The 24,644-nt window shown below is 43.8% G+C and overlaps 2 protein-coding genes across 4 annotated transcripts in view; both read right to left on the reverse strand.

Moving 5' to 3' along the window:
- WHAMM (WASP homolog associated with actin, golgi membranes and microtubules) overlaps nt 1–2,408 on the reverse strand; it is a 32,030-nt gene extending 29,622 nt beyond the window's left edge. The window contains exon 1 of the mRNA XM_078381156.1: nt 1,706–2,408. Coding sequence (XP_078237282.1) covers nt 1,706–1,891 — 186 coding nt within the window. The 5' untranslated portion in view covers nt 1,892–2,408. The remainder of the gene's footprint in view (nt 1–1,705) is intronic.
- A 7,831-nt stretch (nt 2,409–10,239) lies between these two features.
- Nucleotides 10,240–24,644, reverse strand: part of PDE8A (phosphodiesterase 8A) — a 99,021-nt gene continuing 84,616 nt past the window's right edge. For all 3 annotated transcript variants that reach the window (XM_072981604.2, XM_072981603.2, XM_072981605.2), the window contains exons 13-22: nt 23,999–24,069; nt 23,223–23,387; nt 21,552–21,600; nt 19,528–19,663; nt 18,862–19,060; nt 17,972–18,189; nt 16,692–16,824; nt 14,161–14,328; nt 13,829–13,958; nt 10,240–11,302 (exon numbers count right to left, since the gene is read on the reverse strand). In XM_072981604.2, the coding sequence (XP_072837705.2) occupies nt 11,196–11,302; nt 13,829–13,958; nt 14,161–14,328; nt 16,692–16,824; nt 17,972–18,189; nt 18,862–19,060; nt 19,528–19,663; nt 21,552–21,600; nt 23,223–23,387; nt 23,999–24,069 (1,376 nt within the window). In that variant the 3' untranslated portion in view covers nt 10,240–11,195. The remainder of the gene's footprint in view (nt 11,303–13,828; nt 13,959–14,160; nt 14,329–16,691; nt 16,825–17,971; nt 18,190–18,861; nt 19,061–19,527; nt 19,664–21,551; nt 21,601–23,222; nt 23,388–23,998; nt 24,070–24,644) is intronic.

Here is a 24,644-nt window from a genome sequence, read left to right on the forward strand (position 1 = left end):
CAGTTAGGATTACACAAACATTACGGCCATTTCTGCTTGCCCATCTCTACATTATTTATTTCCCCCTAAATGGCCCTTTGTCCAATTGTCCTCACTTGATGCCTTTTTTTTCCTGTGAGTGTGTGCCCATCTGGCTCTTTGCCAGCTGTTTCAAAAACCAACTCAAAGCTTATTAGTGTTTATAAATATTTATACACCAGTGGGGAGAGGCACCAAGTCTCGCCTGCCCTGAAGATGAAGCCAGCTGTCACCGTGTGTGCGTGCTTTAAAGACCCTCTTTTAAAATTAGCATCTCCTAGTGATGTAAATCCTCACTTGTCGCAAAGGCAATTGCACCATTCCTCTTCTTAAAAGGATTGCCTAAGGTTTAATTGTTCCTTGTGTTTGTGAGGATGATTGTCCCCACCCACTCCCAGCATGAAATGAATTAAAATCGGGACTGGAATCAATGATCCATTGGGTCCTTTCTAGCTCTGCAGTTCTAAGATTAAGATTATTAAAGTAATAAGAGCTGTAAAGCAAAGCAAAGAGATGCAACTCTTGCTTTGTTTTACTGACCTTCCCTAACGTAAAGTTCTGGGTGGGTTGCTTGTATTATTTTTTTAAGAAGCCAGTCCTTCCGTATTTCCAGTGTGTGCTTATGGACATGGCAGCGAGGCCCAATTTCTTGCTGAGGTGGGTTTCACATCCTCAATATCTTGCTCCATAATTCCTGTTTTTCAAACATAGCTTCCAGCCACCTTAGCAGAGAAGTCTCTGCAGCAAAGACTCTACATTCTCAGACATTTCACCAAATATCCTAGCCTTCCTCTGACAGAATTTTGTTAACCCCTCACACTTTGATAACCTAAACATAATGGTGTATTGTCAGGTCAGTTCTGACTTATGTTGACCCTTCTCAGGGTTTTCCTAGGTAGAGAGTACTCAGAGGCGTATTACCATCCCCTTCCTTTAGGGGGATGTCCTGGGACTGTGCAGCTGGCCCAAGGCCACCCAGGCTGGCTCCTCTCCCAGGAGGCACAGCGGGGAATCAAACTTGCAACCTCTGGCTCTGCAGACAGAGACCTAATTTACTGAGTGATTTTTTTTTTTTTTGCACCATGAATGGGGAAAAATCTGCTCTGTGGAGATGAATTTGGCCCAGCCAGTCCCCGCCTTTTGTTTTCTGCCCCTTGACAAAACCCTGTCCTGTTGGAGAAGGAGGGAGAGCCCTTACTTCTGAGCATCGAGTCAGGTTAGCAAAAAAATCTTTTCACACAGTGTAGTCAAGGAACAGAGATCTGTTAACCTTCCAAAAAGTAATATTCCAACAACTAAACTTTTACCAACCAGTTATCTCTAACCAAAAGTGCTGGGATGAAGAATCGCCACCAGAGGGTGACAGGGTGTTTCCAACAGCGGACAACTTGATGGCTCTGGGAACCTCACTCGCACAGCGCTAAAGGTGCCGTGTATTCTATATCCTTAGCAGCTGATATTCAGAGTTACGTTAACTCTGTAGCAAACAGTGGCACATGGAGTACTTTAGCCAATCCCTCCCCAACCATCTCCCATGGCTTCCTGATCTACCGTTCTTCCTCTGAACCCCTCCGTGTCCCTTGGTTTGTCTTTCCTGCTAACCCTCCTGCTCAATGCAACCGTTTCCCACCAAACATCAAACCACAAGACCATACAAGAAAAGACTAGAGTTGATACTTCAACTTACCACTGAAGGATGCTGTTCTGTTTTTCTGATCAGAAGGTACAGAAAGGGCTTCCTCGAGGGGCTTTGAATGAAGGATGCCACATTTAACTCTTTAAAAATAAAACACACAACAACAACAACAACAACAGTCTGGGCAGTCCTTCCGATTGGGACCTCATTTGAAATGTGGCTCAGTCTAGCTCTCATTTAAAGATAAAGAACCATGAGAAGGGAGGGCATCAGGGGCTTTGTGGTTATTCACCCATGTGTTAGCCATGCCTGCAGAATAAACCCTTCACCCACACAGTTCATGTGGCTACATGGTCTTCCCTAACTGGGACAGGGGGCTTGCCATTTTAATGATAACAATCACTTCTCATTGTGCCTTTTTAGCATGTGTAGCCTTTTCCAAAACGGCATCCTTTTTCGTTTTGCGAATGCATGCCCTCCTCTTTTGGGGGTGGCCTGTTCAAAGCGCAGGGTCGTCCTCCTTGGAGGTCCGGCTGCCAGAGGCAGAATCATAGGCTTGGGATTGGGATGGAGACTGATCTTTTTCCAGTCCTCTGGCCACTGCTAAGTTTTCCATTGATGATGATTACAAAAAAGCACACCGGTCCTTTGATATTGGGCTGTGGCACCAGGGTGGGTGACATGGCCTTTAGCCTGGTTTGTTCCTTTTTGCACACCACACATAGAATGATTAAAGTGGTAGAGAAAGCCCCCCTCCCCAATTCTGCGTTGGCTGTCATGAAAAACTTCCTAACTTCCATACCACACCATGGCTGGAGTGCAATGTGTTCCAGCAAAAATAGTGCACATCTTTATCAAATTTGGGGCATCCTGCTAGTTCAGTACACAGCTTGTGTAGATTCAATAATATTTTTAATTCAAATAATGTATGATTTCCTTCCTTTCAAATCAGGGCAGTAATGTCGGCGTATATAGATTTTTTTTGGGGGGGGGGGGTAAAAGGTAAAAAAGTTCCCTGACCCCTGGCTTAGAGCTTAACAAGCCTGTGTGATAGCAGCTCCCTAGTCACACAATCCTCTCTTCCTGTAGGAGCCCATTTGACGGCCAGGCTGTGTCAGGACACAGTACACAAGATGGTGCTATTTACTGCCTCAGAAGAGGGAAAAGCTCGGCTGAAAGAGAGGCAAAGCAGCAAAAGCATCAAATATTGACAGGGAGAAGTAAGGTGCTTAGGATCTACCGACTGCTCTCGAGGAACAGCATCATCCTTTTTGGTGCAAACACTTGGGACTCGGAGGGAAATGGAAGAGAGGGGGGAAACCAGACTCTACGCAGCACAATTTGGTGCCTGAGGGTGCCAGAAAATTGCTCCCTGTCCCAAACAAGTAAAGCTCCTCGGCACTCAAAGCCAGAGGCGCTGGCCAAGAGCGAACGCCCAGTCAGGGTCCCCAGTGCTGACTGAACTAGGATCCAGGAGACCCGGGTTCAAATCCCCCCACTCGGCCAGGAGACCCTTGAGCCTACCACATTTTCTCATCCAGGCCTAAATCGCAAGGGGGTGTGTGAGGATAAAGTGCGGGTGAAGGAAGGAGGAGAGCCATTTGAGCTGACTGGGAAAATGCCAGAGATTAGCAGAATGATGAGTAAATAAGTAACAAATGACATGATAATACAGCAACCAAATTAAATAAATCAAATAACCCACAATTGGCTTCTCCTTCACAACGCCTCCCTAGTCTATCGCCTGAGGTAACTGGGCTACGGTCCCTAACAGACTGGCTGGCCCTGGAGCCGATCCACGCCATCCTGTCAGAGTCCGGCTGGCATAAAAGACACCTGACCTGAGGCAACGGCCCGCTTTTCCATGATCTGTCAGGCTGTTTTCAGTTTGAGGTGTTTGCCACCATCCCGATTACTCAACAGTGCCTTGGACCACGGAAATAACACGAACAATTCAATTTCCCGTGTACAGCTGAGGGGGGGAAACGACAACACCCAGGAGGACCTTCGATTTATAAGGCAGCCTTAAAAATACGCCAGCCCCAGCAGGGGAAAGGATGATCCTACCAACTGAATTTTAATAATGCACTTTTTTCTTTTTTTGGCAAAAGCCTCTCAAGTAGGACTCGTTTAGGGTGGTGTGGGCAACGCTGGCAAATCTGAAGGCCATATTTCACACACACCCCAGCATCTCCTGGTTTAACAGAAGACATACATGGTGGTCTCTCCTCTTCCATAATAGAACACTTCTCTTCCACAGGATGTTCTCGTCATTCAGATCTGGGCAGGCCACGTACAACCTTCTGACGTTGCTAAGCGACATACATCATCCTCCCCAAGGGAAGGACAAAAGAGGACACCCATTTCCATTTAACTGCACGTGCTCCTTTATAAGTGGTTGCTAATGCAGCGCCAAGCTGTTTCTGACTCCCAATGACCCTAATGCAGTTTTTGAGGCCTTTTAGATGCTCAAGGAGAGGTTTCCTGTTTCCCCTCTCAGTGACTTTCCCTGGCCAAATGGAGACTTGAACTCAAGTCTCAGGTCACAGAACAACACACCTCCAGTAGACTACACCAGCCCTTTAATGGCTTTGTACAAATGGGAAAGTAGGCTTGATTTTTAGGATTTAAGTTATAAATCTGAATTCGGTAACACATGGATTTTTAAAATAATTTAATCAAGATAGTGGACATCTCATCTGTATAAGGAAGGCTGTGACCCAGTCAGCCGGATGCTTGTTTTAGAGTCTCCAGTCCTCATGCCCCTAACCTGGTACAGCGAAAGCTTTCAAGGAACCTCTGTCAGAGCAACACTTATGCCACCAATCTCTAAGGAAAGGCCTCGAGTGCTAACAGGAGCTGAAAGCTTTTGTGGCCTTGTTAGATGGTGAGAAGCAAGCCATGGGCAGAGAGAGTCATTCCAGAATTCTCCTGCTCTGCCCAGAGCAAAATTCATCAACCCTTTAAAAAAAAAAAAGGGTCCTTTTTTGATAAACATAAGTATCTCGTGTCTTTCCCCTTCAAACCTAAATCCCAAAAACTTTTTATCTGAAACACCATAGCTAACATGCAACCCATGGGAGCCCTTCTGAGCATGCTTCGAGAGGCACCTGTTTGACGAAGGATGGGAAGAGGAGGATGTGAATGCAACCGAAGTTGCTCTCAACCCGTTATTTGAGTAACTTATCTGGCAGGGGGCAAAAGAGTCTATTCTGAATTGGAATAGGTATGAGGAGAGGCGTCCTTTCAACAGCCTACTGGAATCACCACCACCAAAAAAAAAAAAAAAGAGGGTTTCCAGTATTGGGAAGTGTAAATTTTAGCAAAAGGAGGTTTAAACAGGGTTTGTAAGGGCACAAATCTCAACACAACAAATTCCACATGAGGCCATAATGAAAAAGATAAAAGACACACTACAGCACATCACTAGATGCTACAATCTGTGGTGTACTAAGAAAACAATACTGTAGTTGTTTTTTCCCCATGTTTTCCATACGTATTTTTAAAAAATGGTAGTGCTTGGAGGTACTCGGCCAAATGAATAAAGAAAACTAACCAATCAAACAAGAACTAAAATGCAGAAGCTAGAATACTTTGGCCACAGAATGAGGAATGAAACATATACATTATTACTGCTGATCATTCAGGTTGAAATGAATAGGGAAAGGCATCACGAAAGCAGCAGCTTTTGCTGAAAAAACTGGAAAATTGTTCTGGATAAAACGCAACATTGTTTACAGCTGGCCCCAAGTCCAACCACTGGAATGGAGAGGAACGCATGGATCTTATTTTCAGGCTCCATGCACCTCACCCCCAAAAGGCCCCACAGGCTGAGCATCACCACAATAAAGTTACAGTTTGAACCACTGGCAACCAAAGAAATACTGGGGACACTGGGTTTCAGACCCAGCAGTTTCGAGCAACTTCATCGGCCACGATTCGCTGAGGTTCTACCCTTGCCTTCAAGCCAATGCCCTGCGTGGGAGAGCTTGTGCGCAGGGTAATTAGTTCATGCATAGGTTTTGACCACAAAATGTCATGAACATAACTAGACACATCATATGTTTATTAAGCTGGTATTAAAGATGTCAGAGAGGTTTAATTAGCTTAAGCTTCTGCTCTGATGTGGTTCAAAGTATATTTATTATTAAACTGTTTAGCTTGGACTGTCATCCACTCGGCCGCATCCTTTCTTTCTTCCACCCACGCAAGATGATGAATCTGTTTGGATTATTTCATACTGGTGTCAACATTACCTTTTGATACTGTCCCCTGCTGCTCCACAACAAACCTTCTACCAGCCCCTGGAAAATGTTTTACAGGGAGAAACAAGGACTTTCGGCAACAAAAACTGCCTTACTCTGTGGGTGGTTGTTTGTGCACACACAAAAGCACAGGACAAAGAAGCATTGAGATGGCCAGTCCATCCATCGGGCAGCGTGGGGCAGGCTCCTTACAGCTTTCTTAGCTCTAAATCTTAGAAAGTTGTTTGGGTGCTGAACCAGTGGTGGGAGCCACTCATAGACTGCATGAGGGTGAACGAGTTCAGGCTGAATCCAGACAAATTACACTCCCCTTGATAACCCAAATTCACTGCTTGGGTGTATCCCCAGATTCTTCCCGGAGCTTAGACGTTCTGGTCTCAGCAGTGGGCCAGGGAGAACATTTGCACAGTTAAAGCTAGTGGGAAAGTTCTCATGGCCAGAAAACAAATCATTTGAAAGGTTTACACTTATCTTGTTGTCTGCAGGAGAAGCAGCTCAAGACCTATAGTGAGATCATGCATTTGTGGGAACCAAACACCAGCATTCAAAATAAGCGAGATATTTCTTTCTGCTCCATCATGGACCAGATTCCCCCCCCCTCACAAATTAGCAAAACTTGAAAGTAGGAGAGTGCAAAACGGACAAATTTGTTCAGTTCTACTCATAAGTCCAACAGCTGCATCACCTCAATAGCACCACTGCTTTCACCAGAAATAAAGTGCCTGTGTTTTCACCAGCAACCAACTTACCACCGCCTTACCACTACTGCTTCGCTCAGCAAATGGCTCACTATGCCTGCAAAATTGCTATTCTCACATCGCAAAGTCCAGAACAGGTCAGCCACTGCAATCAAAAGCTCTAGGTCTGAAACAGGGTGTTTTTCTTATAACGCAGTCCAGCCTCTTATCTCCCACCTTTGGTAAACATATGTTAGAATGACCTATTCTGATTTATACAAGAATTATATTTTCTTATTATGACACACAATCACTACCTTTAAAAAAAATAGAGAGAAAGAGACCCATATCAGTCTTTCATTAACTGCACATTTACAACCTTACTTGGACTCAGCTCAAAATAACACACCAGCCACATGGGCTCACATGGGAACTGAGTGAGATTCCTGTACACTTCCAAAAAGAACTGAAACTCTAAACATATAATTCTTTAGAAAAGGAAGTGAGGGGGGAATCTTAAAACTTGCCTACTTACATCTCTCCTGACAAATTCGCAGTAAGGAGCTTGTATATTTTTGCCTTTGCTTGAACAAACTAAAACAAGGGAGGAAATGATGCTGTCCTCATAAGTCTTAACCAGCTACAGGTGTGGAAGAAAGAGAGAGAGAAAGAGAGAATTCTTAAAGGGGAAATAGCTATCATAATATAATAGATTCACTAAAGAAAGCAAGTACGCAACCAGTTTTGTTAAAAGAAAGAAAGTGTTATTTTTTTTCTTTCTCAGTGTTTTTAGAAGATCCTGAAAAAGGAACTGTATTTCCGAAGCCTGCCTGGACCACATGGAGAGGCTTTCCGTTCTGATCATCAGCTATCCATTACCCGTTTTTGCTTTCAGGCCCCTTGAGAATAGTTGGTTGTGTACCATCCCTGCACCTCAATTTTGGCTACCAAACACCTTCCATTTCTGTGCCTCCTGCAAGTAGAGCCAGCCTGGGTGGCTGGCCCAAGGCCACCCCAGAAGAAGGGAATGGAAAACCACACCTGAGTAGTCTCTACTTGGAAAACCCTAAAAAGGGTCAACACAAGTCAGATTTTGATTTGATGGCACATCCGCCTCCTCATAAATTGTGCACAATAAAAGCCTTTTCTTCAAGGTGCCACGGTCACCTTGAATTTTACAGTTAGAAGGCTCCCCAGGGGTCATTTAGTCTGACCTGCTGCTGCATCAGGAAGAGGGTTTTTTTGGTAGTTTTTTGTGAAATGCATTTTTATCAGAGCTATCCCCTTGGAATGTTTTGAAAAGAACATTTGGGTCCCAAAAAAAATTATCCCTAAAGGAAGAAAGTCTTGAACGCCCTCAAACCTAAAGCAGGGCAGATAGATAGATAGATAGTTCGTTGTTCTTGATGAAAATATAGTTTCTCCCTGAATAAAATATGGCCTCTGCTGTGGGCTTGTGGTGAGGGATGGAAAGAAGGGGAAGATATAGGATCAGAAGGATTCTGTGTTGTGGGTTCAAATACATTTCGCAGCCATTTCATTGGCTCCTATAAAAAAACAAATGTGGGTTTTAGTGCTATTAATATACATGAACTTCTAGAAACATGGGAAGCTTTTGGGTTTCTCACAACACACCCGAAGCACAACAGGTCTCTGACGTCACCAAGCAGCCTTTCTTGTATAATTTTTGCTTCAAAAATGAGGATTAAGAAGAAATAAACATTAATGAAAAGCCAAGCGAGGTCAAAGTCCAGGGGACAGTGACCTCTGAGAACAAAGGGACAAGAAAGCTTCCATGGTTTATTTTTAAAGGATCGGTTTCAGATGCCTGTGTACTCGTTTGAGAATTTTAAAGATAAATAAAGGGGAAAGCTTGAAAAGAATGGGTCAACACTTTTGATGTGTCTTAAAAATCTGTGTTTTGAAAAAGCTCTCGTCATCTCTGACCACGGGCAGCACTGCCCGAGTCTTCTGGAAGTTGAGAACTGACAAGACGTGGGGATCCAAAAACGGAACATTTATGAGCATCTCTGCTGAATTATTTTTCATTGCTATTCTTGCTTCTGTCTTCATGACAGGGAGAGAAAAGTAAATCAAGACACAATCTGCTCAGCACCATTTTTCCCTACAGAAACCTCACTGAAATTAAGAAGAGTTTGTTGTGAAGGGTTAAGTATAAAAAACATCAGACAGTTGACTGGAATGCAACAGAATCATGATTGGTTTGAGGGTTCACAAGGAAATCGTTTATAGCAATGGTGAACATCATGTAAGGTTCTGACTGTTGGGTCTGCAAACCCATGAGCCTTAGCTGGCATAATCAATGGTGAGGAATGCTGGGAGATGATGTCCTATAACATTGGATGGTTGCACTGCTTTGCCCCATCTTTGGTTTCATAGAATCATAGACTTGAAGAGCTAGAAGGGACCTAAAAGCTCCTTGCGTCTAACCACCTGCCCATGCAGGAAACCCACAGCAAAAGCATTCCTGACAGGTGTCTATCCTACCTCTCCTTCAAAACTTTTCAAGCAAGGAGAAGAAGCCTACAGCCCTGCAGTTGTTGTTGTTGAGCTCCCACAGTGACTATCAGCTGCAATCACCATGGCCGTGGCCCACAATAATGGGATCTGGAGTCTAACCACTGGAAGGGGACAGTTTCCTCACCCCAAGCTTAAATAAACCATCGTTATTTCCTGCCAGAAAGAATGACAAATCATGTTTAGTTTAAATTTTGAAGGCAGAAGACACAGAAACACAAGGGCACATGGCCAGGAGAACATTAATATTCAAGACCAGTATTGTGTCACTACTCTTAAATAGTTCCTTTTCCCCAAGTATCCTTGAAAAGATGTTACCCATTCTTTTCTTGAACTGCCGATGAACAAAGCTGAACACGGGCCTTAGCAAAGCACCGACTCTTCCACTGAACGATGGGCCCTTCCCTTGTCCTCACCTTGGAAGATTTCTCCAACAACTTGATTCTGAACACAATAGCCACTATCCTCCCTAAAATGCAATTTCATAGATGCATGGATAGGCAGCTGAATTTTTTCTTTGCTAAACAGTTCCCCAAATGTGATTTGTAAACTTTTATACACCCTGATCCAAAGCCCCATAACCCTGTAGCAGCATTTTCCAGTAATTAAAGACTTCCTCCCCCTCCCACAGCCCCCAAAGGTTTCTGATGATGTAAAAGATTACATAGGAGCCAGGGCGTCTTTGGGACAGAAGTAGGAAATGTTCAATTTCCAAAAACTCATCCCAGCCAAATGACATCACCAGCTTTACATGGCATAACCTACAGGATTCCAGCCTGTGCTTTTGGTGCAAAATTTAAACCTTCTGTGCAACTCCTCCCCGCTTTCACAAATTTGTCACAAGAATGCAAAAGAGAGAGAGGGATTGAGAGAGAAAGCAAAAAAACAAAGAAACCACTTTTTGGAGTCTCACCGAGAAAAAAGAAAATCTTTGAAAATGTTTTGCCCTCTTCTGTGAGAACAAAGAAAGCCAAGCCACCAGCAGCTACCTAAAGTTTCTGAACAATCGTACTGATGAAGGTTGGTAAATATCAGATCAGACACTCATCTTGCTGCTTGGCCAGCGATGCTTCATTTCATTTTACAGCTGTCCAGAAAAAAAACATTTGATAAAAACTTGTTTTAATTAACATAAAATTGAACCATATTTCAACATACACATCTATCTTTACAGTGCAATAAAAATGTGTCTTCATTGTACAGCATTTTGCATTATGAAAATAAAATGCGTAACGTGTATGAATCATGTAAATCTGTAATGCATCTAAAGTCGGCTTTGGCTTTTAAAGTCTTTATAAATTCATAGAAAATATTGAACATCTAACAAAATAAATAAAACATATTTTAATCAGAGAGGCCTAACAATCAACTTCAAAAAATCTGCAGGTTGACTTTGTGGGTTGGTTGGTTGGCTTGGTTGCTTTCCATTTGCTACTAAATTTATTTGAGAGAGAAGTTCCTCTTGGTAGTGTTCAGAAGTGAATTATCACCCCTTATGTGTTGTGACCGAAACGAAAACATTGAGCCATGTCCATTTTTCAGAAGATCAAAAAATAATCCTCCTTCCTAAAGAGTTTGCAGGTCCAATATTTTGATTGTTCAGTGTAACTGTTCAATTTTAAGTGCTCATTAGAAAGCATCCTCATAATCGTTATATGCCATCGGCTGTGGATGGATTTTTTTTTTAGGTCTGCTTGCAAATCGTGCTTTTTCTTCTTCTTCTTCTTCTTCTTCTTCTTCTTCTTCTTCTTCCCTTTCTGGAGGAAACCATTTCCCTTTTAAGCTCTCTTCAGTTCCGGCATCACAGCGATCCAGTGTAATTCAGCTCTGAAGGCTTACTTGATTTCTGCACTCCCATGATGGCAGTTAGCCAAGAGTTCTTTCCATCTGACCTCAAGGCTTTCTCCAACGCTGAAATTCCCCCAAGGCTACAGACAGGAAGACATGACAGTAATACTGAAGAGACCACAATAAATCTCAAAATGCACGATCAGATGCCAGTTCGAAGGAACATATTTCCCCAGATGGATGGTGCGCACCCCGACAGACCCCTCCCCGTCGCTATTCGGTCGGTGGTCGGAGAGTCCGTAGGTTCTTGTCATCAAGACCCTTCCAGTACTTAAAGTTGGTTTCCAGATGTTGCATCAAATTGGGAAGGTCTGCAAAGGCTGAAGAAGAAACAAGCTGTTTATATTCCTGGGAAATGGACAAATGAGGAATGCTCCCAGTGGCTGAGAATACCGGGAGGGTATATTAGCTGGTGTAGGAAAAGTTTTAGCAGGGAAGCCTTTAGCTACTGCCTCTTGAGAGGTCTGATCACTACAAAAAAGCCCAGTGAACGTGTCTGAGCAATAGTGAAGGTAATAATGAATGTGCAATGGAAAATAGTAACAAGATTCAAGCAAAGGATCATAGTTGTGAAAATGTGCCACAGAACTGTACAAAGTTGGAAGACGCTCCAGGGCGTCATAGGGTTCAACCTCCCACCCATGGAGGAAAACCCACCGCTCAAGCACCCCCTGATACATCCTTTTAGGTCCCGATAGGTTCAAGTCCTGTTTAGAAACCTCCAGCAAAAGGCAGTTTCACCTTCCAAGTTATCCTGGCAAAGAGCTTTTCCTGCCACTAAGGTCTTCCTAATCTGCCGTCAAAACCTCATTTCCTGTCATTTGAGGTACGGCTTTGAGGCCTGCTCCTTGGGGCAGAAGAACACAAGAAGCTCCCTCTTTCTGTTAACTGCTCTTCTGATCTTGCAAGAGGTCTGTCTTGTCAGCTCTCAAATTTCTCTTCACCGGGCAAAGCATCCCCGTCTCCCTCCACTGATTCTCACAGGATTTGGCTCTCACCTCCATGACTGTCTTGATCACCTTCCAGTAGCCATCTTCTCTACTCTCTATTTAATTTCACACCACACAGAGAAGCAACGACAAACACATTATCCTGTTTGTAACACCCCCTCTACTTGAGATTTGGAGAAAATGCAACAAAAGTACAATCGGGGGGAAACGTAAGAGCATCTCCCCTATCAGTGGCTACCTGGCCACTCATCACAATGGCTGCATAGCTCAGTGGTTTGAAGCACTGGTGTTGGAGCATGTTTGGGAATTTGGCTCCCTGGTAGGTACATCTCCTGAAAGAAATATCAGCCTGGGCAGCCTCAGACTAGCTGCACAATCCCAAAGCACCTTACTGGAAGGAGGGACTGGTAAACCACTTCGGAATACTTTGTACCCAGAAAACCATGGGAAGATATGCCATATGTCAGGACGGACCTGATGGCCCCTACATAATCTGATCATGACAGCTCTAGGTCAACACTGAGATTCATGGAGGACAGTCAGCTCCTAGTTATGATTCCTACACAACAGGATGTTCATCAAATATGAGGCTATTGATGGCGTTTCTCTCGGCCCCACTGCCTTCACATATGCATTTGGTGGGAGAGGGCCTTCTCTGCAGCTGCTCCCAGACTCTGAAACTTCCTCCCACTGGAGACCAGACTTACCCCATCTTGGCTGTTCATGCGAGCTTTCTTTCAGTGACTGCCTGCCTGAGTGGAGTTTTAAACAGACTGTTGTGCTTTACTGCTTGGAATGTGTTTCTGCCATTGATCTTGTTTACCTTTTCTTAGAGTGGTGTTTGTCTGATCCAGTTTTATATTTGATTACTTACTGTTTTGGCTTTAAATACCGTGGATGGATGGATGGATGGATGGATGGATGGATGGATGGATGGATGGATGGATGGATGGATGGATGGATGGATGGATGGATGGATGGATGGATGGATGGATGGATGGATGGATGGATGGATGGATAGTGAGCTACTAGTCACAGTGACTATACAGGGTTAGAGAAAATATGCTTCGAAGTACCAGCTTCTGGGGAATCAGAGAGGACTTGCTGGCAGCTGGTCAGCTACTGCGCGAAACCGGCTGGAGAAGGAGACCAAGTCTTTGTTCTAACACAACTGGGTTCCTGGGTTCTTAACAGAGCTCATTCAAAAGCAGAGTTGTAAAGAGTGGATCCAAAAGTGACCAGTTCTAGCATTCTAGAAAAAGGGAGGAACTTGGCCCAAATTGGTGTTCGTGAAGGATGGACCACCCCACCCCACGTGATACGCTCTGCAGCGGAACCTGTGGAGCGAGGAGACGAGATTTCGCCTAAACATTAGAAAGAACCTCTTGGCGGCAGGAGCCATTTGAGAGTGGAAGGGACACCCTCAAGGGAGGGCACCGGACTGGCCGTCCCTGGAGGTTTCTAAACAGGGTCGCTTCAGCTGTGGGTTTCCAACATCCTTCCTTTTCCACAATTCTATAGCCAGTGAAAAAATTATTGTGTTCGGTAGAAACTCCCAGAATGCTCCAGGCAGAACGGGCCATGGGATGGCTGGGGAGTCTGGATGTTGTAGTCCAAAAAGGGGAGTATTGCCAAGCTTTGGCTCCTAAATCGAGCTGGCCCATGACTTTGTGCTGCCTGAGACAAAGGACAAAAGGACACCCCTCTCGCCTGGGCCAGGAACAATGATAAATGAGGTGACGCATCCTCTAGCGCAGCTAAGGGCATCAGGATAAGTGAGGGAGCCCAGACAAGTCAGGCAGCATGCAACTTTTTGTCCCTCGATAGAGCGGGGAGGCTGATGGTGGAGCCAGCTCCGTTGAGGCACAGCTTCAAGAAGAAAACCAAGACACTTACCGTCCCAAGCATCGAACATGTCACTGATAAAATAATCAATGAATGATATCTGAGATTTTGGAATGCTACAGGTATTCCTGTCAAACACGGGCATGACCACAGGCAGTCCTTGTCTCTTCTCCTCGTCCGTCTGCAAAGAAAACAATTTCACTGTCATTCTATCTCTTACTGTTCATCTGCTTTATTTATAGGCTCATCAGCTGGGCTGCCAGCTAACAAGTTATCACCAGAAGCATTCTTCAAAAAGCTGAGGCCCCCCTCCTGCCCCCCCCCCAGCCTTGATCACATCATCATTTGGATGAAACAACACCTGCCAGCTGCCTCTCACCCACCTGGGCAAAGTATTCCTCGGAGATGCGACCCGCCCACTCGATGCACTGATCCAGAGGCCGGCATGGGTTGGACACGTCAGCGCACTTGATCAGCATCCGTTTGATCAGGATTCTGTTTTCAGGGGACGTGAGAACGTTTTTCATGGAATCGCCATCTCCATTGCCACCCTTTTCAGAGAAAATTAAAAGTTTGCAAATGTGAATTGCCATCGTCTTTCATCTACGCAGGAACTGCTAAAATGCACCATCCACCAAGTGATTCTAAAGGAGTATGAAGAGAGGCCAAACCTACTTCGAAATAGTTTGGAACAGTTTAACCCTTCAAAGAAAACAGAATACAGGAAATTGGGAGACCAAGAGATCCCACAAAGTTGCAGATAATAACAACCTTAGGAGTGCAAAGCTGGAAGGGACCCCATGGGATCATCAAGTCTAACCTCTGTCAAGGAGGCCCAGTGGGGGAATCGAACTCCCAACCTCTGGCTCTGCAGCCAGAGACCTAAACCACGGAGCTATCCAGCAGTAGGTTGCAATGAATTGCCAAGTTTCAGTTTGGTACCAAAGCAAAGGGCCATGTCAGCACTCAAGTTTCCAGGTGGACAGCATTCCGCAATCCAGGTGTGTGAGAGGGCCGACCCCTGAGAAACCTGCAGGGTACTGGACTCGAATCTTTCCCACATAGTGTCCTGGCTTAGGTAGGTAGGTAGGTAGGTAGGTAGGTAGGTAGGTAGGTAGGTAGGTAGGTAGGTAGGTAGGTAGGTAGGTAGGTAGGTAGGTAGGTAGGTTTGTGTTGTGTGTGTGTATGTATGTGTACGCATGCGTGCGTGCAAATATATGACTGTCACAGCTGCTTTCTATGGACTTCGAAAAACCAGAAGGCATCATATATATATATGAAGATCAAATGGAATAGAGACAAGGAGATACCGCGTATGCCATTAGGGACATTTCTCTAAGTTTCCACAATACCTTTTCTGATGTAAACATTTTAACTGATGATTGTTAGAAGCCGGCAGTTTGTGTATTAAATACTACACATTTTAAAACCATGAATTGGAATAGTTAAAGAATGGATATTTTTTTTTTCTCTCTCTCTCTCCACTGTTTCCCATGCATGCTTAAACAGGCAAAGTGTAATTTCAAATGGCACTAATGAGTAGTGGAGGCAGCTGCTCTTGTTTAATTAAACCATTGCGAAAAAGAAAAGGGAAAAAAAAGCTTTGATCCTGTACGGCAGAACCCAGACAGTCAGTCTGGAGTCCAAATTCCACCCTTTTGCTCAGCATCACCATTTGATCATATTTCCAAATGGTTGCCTCAAAGGAGTCCCTATTGTTCACCAAGGACCAACTGCTGGGACGACCAAACGGATCTGGTGCTTCAGCTCTTGTTTCCTTGGCTTCAGAATACTTGGGCCTGATCCAAAATTATACTAAATAAATGGGAAGATCTCAGGGGTGTCTCAAAGAAAGGCCTTTGTAAAAAGACGCAAAACCAGCCACCTCCTGCACAGGCTTGGAGAAAGCAATCCTCTCACTCTGCTTTGCAAAAGTAAACAACATGCTCGAGGGTCGTGCAGAGAACCTGAAACCTCAGTCCCGGCTGTGTGTGTGTGTGTGTGAGTCCTTCAGCACAACCCATCCATTTCCAATCCAAAGAAGAGAAAGGGCTCTTAAATTGTCAAACCACAACAAAACCAAAGAGAAACTGGCGGGACCCTTGTTAGCAGAAGCCAAACCTCAGTCCTCACAAACCTCCAGAAGTTTAAAAGGGTTCCCTCGGCTGCTTTGGGGAAGGGCAGATGAATCGATGCGTAGAGGAATTCGCCATGCGAGAGAGATGCAAAGATGGGCCATAAATGCCCATAAATCTTTAAGACAAGATGCACAGCAAGAGAAGTACAGTAGCTTACTCAGTTTTTAGATTTCTGTTTTAGCATTTACAGCGTATACAGTTTTATATCATTTTGATTTGCTTCAAACAGTTGTGAATTGTTATTTTACTGTTAATTTTTTTTTCTACAGTTGCTTTATTGCCTGTAGTGTGTGCCATGATCTTTGAATATTCGTAGTTGTGATCTCCTGCCACCTCACTTCCAACTTCTGGTGACCCTATGAATTAATGACCTCCAAGGGTCCTACCGTGAACAGCCCTCTCCAGTCCTGCAAAACTAGACAGTGGATTCCTTTAACTGAGTCTGTCTCGTGTATGTTCGGTCTTCCTTTTTTAATTACAGCCCTACTAGTACTGTCTTTTCTAGTGAAAGGCCCAAAATATAACCGTTTTAAGTTTAATCATTTTAAAGCCCCAATAAATTTAGTGTCCAATCAGTGACATGAACCCAGATCTCCCTGCTGAAAGTTCAAGAAATAGGTCCAAATGTGGAAGAGCTGTTACCAAACAATGAAAACCCTTCTCCCAAAATGTATTCTTCTCCTGATCAAGATCCTCTGGCCCAAACCATTCAGACCCCCAGATAAACGTCTAACCACAACTTTTATGACCCTCCACTTCTTGGAAGGCTCTCTTACCCCATTCTCTTCAAGGGCAGCCAACGGCTTGTTGATGCTGTTGACGAACTTGTTGACGTGCTCAAAATGCTTGGTCATTTCGGTGGCCAGGACCATGTCAATAATGGCTTGACGAAGGGTCCGATACTCGTTCCTGCATAAAGAAAAGGGGAGCGGGCAAAACACACAGAAGAAGTCACTCCAGGACTGGCCTTCCTGTTAAACAAATGGGGGAGATCTCCAATTTTTAAGGCACCCCTCTTCATTTTTCAAGCAAGTGCCGTCGTTTCGAGGACATGAATCAACCCCCAACACCAGCAGTGTGTCTATAACACCTACATCTCCTCCGTACTGCCACAGACTGGACACCATCATAGCTATGTTGACTCTAGAGGTGACAACACTGAACCATCATGTCCATAAAAACCAGCCCTTCAGGTTTTTCAGGCAGGAATTTCTTCTTCTTCCTTCTTTTTCCATTTATGCAACAAACAATCAGCTGTTACAATCTGAGCTTTCTGTTCCTCTTTACATGACTCTAGAACTCCAGCATTCTGCATTGTATATGTTTTACAATATCTTGGACTTTACTCATTCGCCGCAGTGCTTCTTTGATCATCACCTTCATAGTCCAATAAATTCTTAGTGTCCTTCAGTAGGCAAATGTGCCCCTGACTCACCAGGAACCTTTATGGATAACAATGGAAAGTGGTCACAGCAAGCCACTATATTCAGGGAGCTATAGGGAGCTATCATGGTCAACCCAGCCAGAAGTGGGTCTAAGCCGAAATAAGGGTATGGCTTTCAGAAAAAGACTAGAGGTAACGTGTTTTCCCTTCGGTCCAGGCAGAGAACATAAAAACAGTTCCTGCATCTCTTGCATTGTGGAACTGAGACCTTACCTCGCTATTGTGAGGAAGTTGTTTTTATTTTAATAATCTGTTTTCTCAAAGAAAGAAAAATACCTGGTGTTTTGCAATAGGAAGTGGTTAATAATGGCAGCCTTTGTGTACGAACCAGCTCTACTCTACCACTGTTTTATGGGAGGACCGCATCACGCCAATGTGCTAAATGTACCTGTCAGCCCAGAAAACTAGATGGTCCATAAATTATGATCCAGAAATTATATCTCTTTCTCCAGCGCCATTCCCCCCTGTTAATTTCCCAAGTATTTTAAATAATCATTATCATCACCACAATTATAACCAGAGCTATGACCTTAATCATAACCGTGTCACCTGAAAACACCCAAGAGACTTTCAACTTGCACATCTCCCATACTGCCCTTTAGAGAAACTCACCGCTCCATGTTTTTAAAAATGTTGCATTTGTCGTCCCGCGTGGTGATCTGAAAAGCCAGAGCGGCATGGTGGCTCTCCAACACAGCGGTGTCGTTATACAAAATGGCAAGCTCGCTCCCTGCATTGCATAGGAAGGAGTTGGTTCGACCCGGGTGATCCACGTCATGAACTGTGGCTGCGATTAGAGCAGCAACTTCATCAATAGGATCCAAACTTTCCTGAGAAGAAAGAAGGGGAAGGAGTCAACCAAGGGGAATCATTAAAAGAATCCCCACACACACACTCCCAAATAGCCCTTCAGGTCGAAGCATTGAAGGGCATGCCTAACATTTAGGGTGCAGAATCCCCTCCTCTCTTTCATTCTCAATAAAATAAATTTTACAGCATGAGCACAAATGGGTGGTTCAGCTGCCAGCTCAACAGATGTTCTGGGGTTCCCCATTCCCTAAAGAGCTTGTCTTGCTTATAACTTTTTTTTAAGGGATCTAAAGAAGGTATTACCCGACCCAGAATTTTTTTTACACAAGAGAGATGTATCAGCAGGCTTGGGCATAAACCCCAAGGTCTACAGACATACAATCATGTTTTAAACTGAAAAAACAACAACAAAGACAACCTAATGAGGTAGCAGGAGTGGAAATCCTGGCTGGCTGGTACAGTGGGAGATGCAAAAAATTAAAAATTAAAAAAAGACAGGGCCAGGGAAGTAAGGATGCCATGGAATCATTTGGAAAGGAGCATGGCCAGCTGGGTCAAAACCTGGCATACCTGCAAGTCTGCAAAAAAACAGGCCACCCTGGGCTAGGCAGACCAACCGTTTGACCCCATGTTAAGGCATTTCCCTCGATGCCCCTTTCCTGCTGGGTCTCTCCCGCAAAGGGGTCACTGACCTTTACTCTCTCCTTGGAAAGGAAATAGGCTGTGGCATGCAGGACGTCGGCCGAGTGGGTCGAGTTATGATACGAATTGGAGGAGTGATAATTGGCTTCGATGACTTGCAGCCACGACCGCAGCGTTGACTCCGAGCAACCGAGGAACTCACAGATCCGGAAGCGGGCAAACATTTTGAGACCGAGATAAACTAAAGGCCTGGAGAGGGATCGGGAATTATAAGAAATAACAACACACGAATGAGATGGAGCTGTGTGGCGAGCATAACATACAGACCCTTGCTGATTTGCATTGGGACACATAGGGTTATGAGCCCTTTAATCTCCTGGAAACAATAATCGTAGAACGGCAGAGCTGGAAGGGACCCCGTAGGTCACGGAGTCCAGCCCCTGTCCAGGAGGCACACAGTGGGGGAATCGAACTCCCGTCCTCTGGCTCCACAGCCAGAGACCTAAACCACAGAGCCCTCCAACAGTGCTATACAGATCATGAGGCCCTGATGAGTGGATAAGTGTTTTATAGTTGTTGCAGGTTGCCTCTTTGTGGTCAGTAACACAAGCAGACTGATATCTTCCACGCAGAATGAATACAGTGCTTCTCAGCTTCTGTTTATCTTGGATTTTTTGGGGGGGGGGAGGAACCGGGGAACATGGGTGCCAACAAACCTTTTGTGGGTTGCTGCTTCCAGTTCAAAGATGTTGAAGTCCCAGTATTCCTCGTTCTCCATGGCTTGTGCTATCCTCGGTGGTATATCGTTAAGGGAGATGGGTGAGATTAAACTACCTGGAGCCTGATGTGTTTCTGTAAGATGTCAATAGAAATAAGGAGAAGGATCAGAACTCACCCATTGGCCTTTGCCACCATCCAGGGGAACCAGGCGGGCGAGGGAGTCGCCCTTCCTTCCTTTCCAGAAAGAAGGAATATCTCAGGAAAGCAAACCTAGCCTTTATTCATCAGAATAAAAAGCAGCTGGTAGAAAGGATGCTCAAGTGTCCGAGGAAAGAATGATAGGATGAATATGGAACTATCAAATCAAAGGAAGAGATACTGTGGACCCATCCAGAGACTCAAGGGTGTGTATGTGTCGGTTTGTGGTGTGTGGTTTTTTTTAGCACGGCCACAAAATGTGCAGTTCAAAAAAGATTGTGCAGTTGCAAAATATAGGGCATAACATTGATATTGATCAATGGCTGAAAATATGGCAAAATAATATAAAGCTTACAAGATCGGTGAACTTTAAAGAGAATATATATAAGATGTTTTATAGATGGCACATGACCCCAGAAAAATTGTCAAAGATGTATACAGATGTATCAAATAAGTGTTGGAAATGTGAATCACAAGTGGGAAGCTATTATCATATGTGGTGGTCATGTGGAGTAGCGAAACAATATTGGAAAAGAGTACATGTAATGTTGGAACAAATATTGCTCTGTAAAGTGCCATTAACCCCAGAACTGTTTTTATTGAGTATGATACCTGAAAATATAGATAAGTCAAAGAATTATATAGTTATATACATAGTTACGGCAGCTAGAATTTTATATGCTAAAAATTGGAAAAGATCAACGGTACCGAAACAAGAAGATCTTATTGAAAAGATATGGGAAATAGCCGAAATGGACATTTTATCAGAAGTTATGAAGGACTATCCCTTGCAAAAGGCAACAGAAAGATGGGATCTATTTAACAAGTGGACAGAATCAACAGGCAGCTTGTGAACAGTACATATTGAAAGGAGAACTGAATCTAGAAGGCAGAAAAGAGTAAATAGAATAATTTAAAATCTTGATATGGCAATAGGTACAGAATGGATGAAAGTATGTTATTGTCTCCCCTCTTCCTCATCAATCCCAATTCCCTTTTCCTTTTTGTTATCCCTTATAAAAAATAAAAATGAAAAAAATTAAAAAAAAAAAAAGATTGTGCAGTTGGATGAATAGAGTAAAAACTAGAGACAGTTATGTCCCCATGTTTATCAAGAACTTAAAACAACAAGGGTGTGTTACATAACGCAATTTATGTAAGGATTACAAAAGGCTTGGTTTCCATCCTTAAATCAAGCTGCCTAAATTATCATATCAGAAGGACTTCTCTCTCTCTCTTTCTGTTTGAGGCTGGAATCTTCTCTTCTTATCCGAATCAATACTGAAAGTCTGCAGCCACCCTTTGAGAGCAGCACCATGGGCATGAAAGCCAGCCCTCACTCAGCCTGGAGATGTGCATTTGGCTTTTCTGGTGGTGGGGTGGACTGACAAGGCATTTGTGCAGCTGGAAAAGCTGCTTAAAAAAAAACAAAACCAAAAAAACTGTAAGTACTGTAAGATGGAGGTGCAGGCATCCAGTTCAAAGGCGCCTGCAAAGATTTCTGAATGCCAAACAGTTGTACCTGCATTTTTATTCCCCTCCCCATTGTATCACATCTGTTTGATCTCTGCATTTGCAGGCAGAGCTATCATCTGTGAATCCCTGCACAGCACTTATTTTTAAATCACACATCAGCAACAGTAGGTCCTTTGTAATAAGCCGATCATCTGTATGACAGCTTCTTCGTTGCTACATGTTGCAGTAATTATATGAAATTATACAGATCCCTTTGGAAGAAAAATCTTTGGGGTTCAGCTACATCCAGCTGTAAGCAGGAGAAAGCCACTGCCTCCTACTGCAGCTAAAGAAAAGGTATACTTACGTTTCGCTGACAATATATATTCATTCCCTGATAATCTCCGTAGGCCATCCTAAGCAAGAAAGGACAGAAATAAGAAGCAGGCCATAACCAAGATATGCATTTTATATTTTGAAATGGCCACATGGCTCACCCCTTTTATTTTAATGAGATGTGTTTTATATTTGTTAGCTGCCCTGAATGTTTAAGAGAAAGGGCAGGATAGAAAGAAAAGAAATAGATGTGCAAATAAATATCATCATCATTGTCCTGACTGTTCCAAATGTATAGCAGAAACAGCTGTTCAGAACCTTAACCAGAATGCATAACGCCAACTTTTCTGGCTTAATAGCCCATGATTCACTGGTCCTGCAAGAGGCGAAATAGTCATCATTTGGTTTGTGGATACCATTCAATGGGCTGGGGGGACTCAATAAGGCTTCAAACGATCTAGCAACTGGTTATTGATGGAGTGCCACCTCCTACCTGTCCCTCTCTCACACACCCTCTCTCATCTATTTAAAACTCCATGAGGAAGTATCAGCGATACTAGGTTGCTTCAAGGTCTAAGGCACACTTTTTGGTCTGGTTCCTTGCAGATGTGCCCTTCAGATGTTTCATTCTGTCCCTCTAATTTAAGTCACAGCATTCCAGATATCTGGTCTCTTGGCCAAGCAAACTTGGCGAATACTTTGTTTCACTTATTTAAAATTCGGCAAGTGAAAACACCCCACGGTTTTAGAGAGCATTTTTCTTCGACCATAAATGATCCTGATTTTAACGGCTGGAGACAAGCTTGACTTGTTTTGACTGACTGAACTGTTGTTTAGTTGCGTTTTATGCTATGGGCCTCAAGGGAGAGGCAGACCATGAATGTGGGTGGGTGGGTGGGGGGACAAAAACGTAAACAGATTTCCCATTCAAGACAGGAATCCTGGAAACGCCTTATTTAAAAGAAGGATGACTTTCTGCAGAAAAAGCAAGACACTGAATTCAGAGAGCATTCTGTGGCTTAACGGCACAGGCTCAAGATGACAATTTATCAGGTGAACGGACAACGAATATATTGGCCAACCCTGTTGCACAGTTAGGCAAAAGACAGTCAATTAAGAAATCTCTGTACTCGTTATCTGCTACATACTGTATTGGGTGACTCAGCGTGCAACAGATCATGCCTATAAATGGGTTGTGTTCTCACCCGCTCATCCTGCTCGTGAGCTTCCATCAATACCTGGTTGGCTTGGCCACCGTGGGCACAGAAGCCGTGACTTAAGAGAGTCTTCTGGTTTTACCCAAAACAACCCTTAAGCTGTTGCAGAACTCCTGTGTTAAGGTCATGATAAAGTAAAGCAAAAGGCAATAATAACTGTACCATGTCTGCATTTGACAGCTATTTTAAGAACAATAAATCAATTCGTCTGGAGTGTGGGAAGACCAAAAGCTAAAACCAGGTGAGATTTCCTTTCAACACAAAGCTGTGAAACAAACTATTCAAGACACCTTTACGGAATCAAAAGTGGGCAGCCTGAAATCTAATTCACTCTCACAAGCGAGTGTTTCTTTAGCTCTTGAACCTGGCTGGTCATCTGGCAGAGGCTTCATTAATGCAAGATCCCTGCCTTTAGCAGCAGGATGGATGAAAAGACCTTGGAGGTTCTTCCTTCAACTTTTGCGTTCTCTCGGGTTCCTACTTACTGTCATCAAACCTCCCACAAGGTCGCTGGTATGGGGGTCTTCATCTTTTGTCCCAAGCTGTGGAGAATACAGCTCTGTGGTCCTCAGAATCTCAAGCACTCGATCTAAAGCTTCAGCAACTGGCATGGGGCTACTTTCTTGTGCTGCGTTGATGATATTTATCACCTAAGTTGAAGAAAGAAGGAAACCTGAACATCTTTAGCCTTTCTCCTCTCCTCTCCCCACACGCACACCTAGGAAAAATACCTATTTTGGGGGGGTAGCATCCTGCCCAGGGTTCGTATGGCCACATTTTCAATCAGAAAGAGAGCCAAGCTACTGGACAGCGCTTGGAAAATATTCCATTTGAAGGAGAACTTTCTAGAGCAACAGTGGGCATTAAAAGAAGAACCAGAAATTTAAAATACTTGCTCGGTCATTGAAACAGAAGTTCATCCAAGTGCAGCTTGTGCTCTGAAGAAGAACAGTGCTTCACCTCAAAATATCAGAGTGACTATCTCTGGGGTACCCCACCCCAGCTGCCTCCCAGTTGTATACTCTGGCTAATCAAGACTTGGACGTGGTTGGAAACTATGGTTAGTTTAAACCAAAAAGAACATTTTGTTTACTAGCTCACAGACTGTGAGACTTACAGAAAAAAGCAAATGGGACATTATCTTGTGGAGGCTCGTGAGAACAAAGGAGAACTATAGTTTAACAATGGGGTGGGGCGGAATCAAAATTCTTAGAAAACAACAGTGGTTGAACTGCAAGAAAGACCAATCAAACCATCTTACCTTGGTAATAGGTGCTTCGATAGTCATGGAATGTATCCTAGCCATTGATGAATGCCTTCTTTGCGAACTACCTATCCAGGGAGAAAAAAAATTAAATAGTAAAAGGAATTCAACCAGTAAAGAGATTATGTGCACTAATCTGAATTGCCATCATGCAACCTACATCTCGTGTCATTAGACATGAAGGAGACTGTGGATTTCTTGCAATCAGCTGATTTTTTTTCCTCCTACAACATGATTTCCTCAGAAATATGTTGCCTCCGCAATTTGACTTGCAAATAAATCCCGTTTACCTTGCCAGTGACCAATCACAGAGCAAAGTATGCTAAATGCCAGAGACAAAAGTGAAGCAAAGCACATACTTTTTTTCAGCACCCCTTCTAAATATGTGCTCAGCATGTTGCCTTAGTCTGAACCCCGAACTCTTCACCTGCCTTCTTAAACAATCCTGTCCAAGAGAGCCAGTACACTGGAGATGATTTCAGAGGGGGAGGGTGCCACAACTGAGGTCTACAGCCTGCCCCTCTACATGAAACACCACCAGTTTCTCTTAATGCTAAGAACAAAACCGATGTACTCTGTGCGTATCCTAATCTGGCCTTAATAATCATCACAATAGTAATCTGCAGTTTAAAGAATCAAGAGA

This window comes from Pogona vitticeps, chromosome 12, assembly GCF_051106095.1.
Source record: "Pogona vitticeps strain Pit_001003342236 chromosome 12, PviZW2.1, whole genome shotgun sequence".
Lineage (NCBI taxonomy): Eukaryota > Metazoa > Chordata > Lepidosauria > Squamata > Agamidae > Pogona > Pogona vitticeps.